The sequence below is a fragment of the Daktulosphaira vitifoliae genome, unplaced genomic scaffold, assembly GCF_025091365.1.
Source record: "Daktulosphaira vitifoliae isolate Bord-2020 unplaced genomic scaffold, ASM2509136v1 Scaffold_249, whole genome shotgun sequence".
Classification (NCBI taxonomy): Eukaryota; Metazoa; Arthropoda; class Insecta; order Hemiptera; family Phylloxeridae; genus Daktulosphaira; species Daktulosphaira vitifoliae.
In genome coordinates, this window is record NW_026099815.1 from 11,412 (window position 1) to 16,301 (window position 4,890).

At 35.1% G+C, this 4,890-nt stretch overlaps 1 protein-coding gene across 1 annotated transcript in view; it reads left to right on the forward strand.

Moving 5' to 3' along the window:
• The window catches only part of LOC126909302 (uncharacterized), a 7,912-nt gene extending 7,651 nt beyond the window's left edge, over window positions 1-261 (forward strand). The window contains exon 6 of the mRNA XM_050691716.1: window positions 82-261. Coding sequence (XP_050547673.1) covers window positions 82-158 — 77 coding nt within the window. The 3' untranslated portion in view covers window positions 159-261. The remainder of the gene's footprint in view (window positions 1-81) is intronic.
• Window positions 262-4,890: the final 4,629 nt, after the last annotated feature.

A 4,890-nucleotide genomic window follows, 5' to 3' on the forward strand; every position in this document is an offset into this window, starting at 1 on the left:
CCTACTTATATTTTTTTGGGGGGGGGGGGATATCAAATATTAGTATAATGAAAATAAATTTACAATTTTATTTCGTTTCAGATCTGGTTGGAAACTTTTTGCCGATTATTGAAGACGACGAAGACGTTGAATACAATGAATATGATAAAGACAATTAATTCAACTCATAGTTTATAAAATGTTATTATAACTTTTTGTTCTATAATATATATATTCATAATTGTTTAAATTATTATAAATAAAGTGATGTTTAATTTATAATATTCAGATAAAATATGTATCATATTTACTATATTTTATTATTAAATTTCAAGGGCTAGGCTCAGTCCACCCTCCTCCTGCTGTATTCAGGCGGTGACTGCGCTATTCGCCTGGCCTCCGTCTACCCGTTCCACCAGTGGACTGGCGGAACGCGATTTGACGGTTGACGTTTGGCCGGAAGGGCGAAGTCGTACCTTGCGATTATCCTCTTTTCACCAGGCCCCCTTTTTTCTTTGATGCCTTTTTGGCTGTATTCTATAGAATATAAAAAAGTCAAATGTTTCATGTTGATACTTGTTGTTGATTGTTTTTTGAGGAGTGATGGCCCACCACCGGCCATAGTTGCGCCAGGTTCAATTCTTCCGCTGCTTCACTCACGGTGACCTGCGGCGCGGAGCAGCTTAAGACGTCGATGCCGTCTATCCTCACTACTACGTAACCGTCGCCCGACTCGATGTCCGCGACCGTTAGGTCCTGGTCCATCACGCCGATCGCCGCTATGCCGGACCGGTCCAAAAACCAACTGGTAGAGTCCCAGACCAATCTGGCGTATGGGTCCGAGATAATGCATACGTCGATGCCCACCTTGTATGCCGCCCGTTGGACCAGGTCCTGGGCAGCTTGACAGTAGTTGAGATTCGTTTGAAGGAATCTCATCCACTAGCTGGCTGCACTCCGGGAGATCCCTATTGTGCTAGATACACAAAATTAAAAAAGGGGGTTAAAAGGGGGGTTTCATGTTGATACTTGTCGTTGATTGTTTCTTGAGGAGTTACGGCCCACCACCGGCCATAGTTGCGCCTCACATCATAATTATTGGCATCTCAACGTTTTATTTTAAAAAAAAAAATAGAGGACAAAAAAAATACAGCCTGGTCGACACCACAAGTAGATGGCAGATCAACTCAACGTTTTATTTTAATAATAAAACGGAGGACAAAAAAATAAATGTACAAAAAAAAAATGTGGTTTTCACAACAAAAATATACAGACAGACAACTTGTCGCCTCGGTAGTATAGTTGAGAAGAAAAATCCTGTCGTCACGGCATTTATAGTGATTGGTGATTGTGACGCCGGGTAGTGGTGGTGCCAACTTTTAACACGTTCGAAAACAGACTTTTGGCATTGTCGTTGGGATTCTTCAAATTGTTTTTTGGAAATCAATTAAAAGGGAACGAAGGTCAGAATGAGGATCATCATGAGGTGGAGAAGTGGAATGAATAGTAATATTATCCTCGTTGTCAGAAATATTAAGAGATAAATTAAAAGTAGGTAATATGGAAGGAGGGGGATAGGAAACACTAAGATTATATCTGTCAGAAACTTTAGTTTGTCTTTTTCCTGCACCTTTCATTAAAAATAGCAATAAAAAAATTACTATAATAAAATTTAAATAACAGAAAGAAATATTTAATAGAAAGTTTACTCAATAAAATGATCAACTAAATAAAAATATATTCATATTGACAGGCAACTTGTCGCCTCGGTAGTATAGTTGAGAAGAAAAATCCCGTCGTCACGGCATTTATAGTGATTGGTGATTGTGACGCCGGGTGGTGGTGATGCCAACTTTTAACACGTTCATTGGGGGAAAATACAACAATATTGGTACAGATGCACAGATATCAGACCAGTTGACTAGTGGAGATTATCACATACACAACTATTAAAATACTTTACACCTACTGCACACACCTCTAATTGATAAGATTTATAAAAAAACTAGTCAAATTCTGCAACATTACACGAGTTAGAAAAAGGTTAATTTTTACCCAACGTAGTGTTTAACTGCAGCGATCGCTATACGCAGGATATAATACTATATTATGTATTATTAACGTATTTAAATTTAAAAATCGTTTAAGTGCTTGGGTTTCGTCATAGGTATTGTGAAGTAGATAAAGTTAAGTGTACAAAAAACCCGTGCGCAATATTTATGTTTCGATTTATATTTACGTACAACAACTATTGTTGTACAGTCATTAAATTTGTACTTTACTCAGATTTCCACAGACGCTGTCTGACAGATAATAGAATGTATATATTCATATTATTAACGACTAGCTGAATCAGTTTGTTTATTTAGAAACAATAATAATTTATTATGAGTAAATGCCAAAATAAACTATGCCTGAAAATAACCATAAGATTGAAAGTACACGATTAAGCATAAAAAGAGGTCAATTAAAATCAATATTGACCAAATTCTTAAAATTTGTTTAGGATAAAAAGTCGGACTTAATCGAAGTTCGGCTTAGACGAGAAAAAATTGAGGGAGAATGAAGGACGACCAAGTACAGTCGGAAATTGACATGCTTGAAAGAGTAAACGTAGAGGAACAGCAACATTATAGAACTGATTTTGAAGACAAACATTTTAAAGTCAGTACAATTGCGGAGAAGGTGGTATCTGAATTGAGTTGGGCATTCAGCAAAGCGTAAAACGCTGTTGTAGAGAACACTACCACAACACTTTCAACAGTAGCAATGCCAATTAAAATATTAGCCCCGCTAGATATCCCAACAATTCATGGCCACTAAAAGCAATGGACTACATCGTGATATCTTTTCTGCATTAATTCATACTAATGGCCAGTTGTCAGCCAAACAATAATCTTACTAGAGTTATCTAATTGATTAAATTAAAAAAAAAACGATTTATAATAATAGAAGCGATTGAATCGTCTAAAACAATCAACTATAGAAAAACTACAGTGCCGACTTCTTATAGTCAATTTAACAAAAATCCTTCGATACGTAGCAATGCTTATGTGGTTACAATCACGGACAAAAAATACTTTAATTGTCATGCAAATCACTCGATGTATCGATGCCCTAGTCTCTTAGCATTGTTGGTAGTTTAACGCAATTTATGTAGAAATTGTCTACAGACAAACCCGAAGAAAACATATTTGGCTCGCGGCTATTTTAACTGTGGCAAACAACATAATGCACTGTTACACTTATTTTGACAGACCGATCAGGCAAAGTTCAACTCGGTAGCAAACGTATCGGAAAATTCGGAAAATATCGAATCAGAACAAATAACTCAAAATGAATTAGCAAACGTTAGTGCACATGCAAGTTAACCGGCTGCTACGTCCATATTATTACCAACAGCAATTGTTCTTGTCAAAAGTAATCGTGGTGAATGGGAGCAGTGTTGAGTGTTACTGGACTCTACATTACAGAGTAACTTTATAATCAAATATATGGTACTGATTTTACATACAACAATACTAAAAGGAGGGTGGACTGCACACATAAACACTTTTTGCAATTCACGGCCAATGTGCTCTAATAATAAGATATCCCTATCGACAGTTGACCTTTTACCATCTTCGCGATCACTACTTGTCTAATAATTAACTTAACTTGCTACCCCGTATATTATAGTGTGTGTGTGTGTCGCCGTCATCTCCCTGTTGGATTATATCATCTCTAGGTGTCCAGCAAGTTGTATTATCTATTTAATATTTCAATTGTTTAATAAATATTTATTTATATCGTTGTTAACCTAAAGTGTTATATATATATATATATATAATGTAGTACGACCCTTGGTAGTTCCTCCAAGGGAATATAAATTAAATAGGAAACTTCAGTACCTAAGGTAGATATAGCCTAGCCAGCTATCCCCCGTTGGTCCCTTAGAATACTGTCGACGGGCATTTAGGCTAAACCCCTAAATAGCGACGTAACAATTGGTGNAAACCCCTAAAGAGCGACGTAACAGTAGCTAAGCGCATTACGATTAAACTATCAGGCATTCGACTTAATAGTAGCTGCGTGTTTCTTATGTCTATTAGAGTCTTATCAGATCCTCGCTTCTCCGTACCACAGATAATTGACTTATTAATCTTAAATGAGTGCACAGAATTACATGAATTGACTTTAGAAGGAAAAACGTGAAAAAAATACTTTTATCACAAGGTTCAAATTGATGATGAAGAGAATTCGCAAAAACTATTATATCTTTTAGAACTCAATAAATCCATCATGTTCCAAATTTCAACTTAGGGCATGGATCTACCCTTTAAAATTAAAAATTTTAAAAATAATTAATGATAAATGAAATACTTGGTTAAAAACGGTAGCATAGTGGGGTCACGGCATAGTGGAGACATTGCATAGTTGGATCCAGTATAGTTTTAATCTGAAAGTGATTAAAATCACTATCATAAGAAACGCTTCGATGCAAATCTGTAGATAGTGTTTAATTTTAAAAAATTGATGGATAATTGCAAAATCAACATCAACTTCTATTAAAATAAAATACAAAACCCATAATTTTAATACAAAAATAGCATATTTTTGAATACGGCAGTCATTTGCGTATAGAAGATAGGTCGTCGGGACAAATTTTTTTTTTCATTTTGTAGTACATAAAATAAGCTTTAATTTTATATATGTTTAAAGGACGCAGTATTTCCGGAACATTTTCAAAAATTAAGTTGAAAAAGTTATTGTTTGTAAAAAAGTTACTATTTTAAATCCCCCCAGTGAACAGAATAAGTGGTAGATTTTCAAAAAAAATTATATCAAATGAAAGGGAAATATCTAAGGTTTCAATACAAAAAAATATTATTTTTATTTGTTCATTTTTGAAAAAGTTATGGCAGTTTTAAG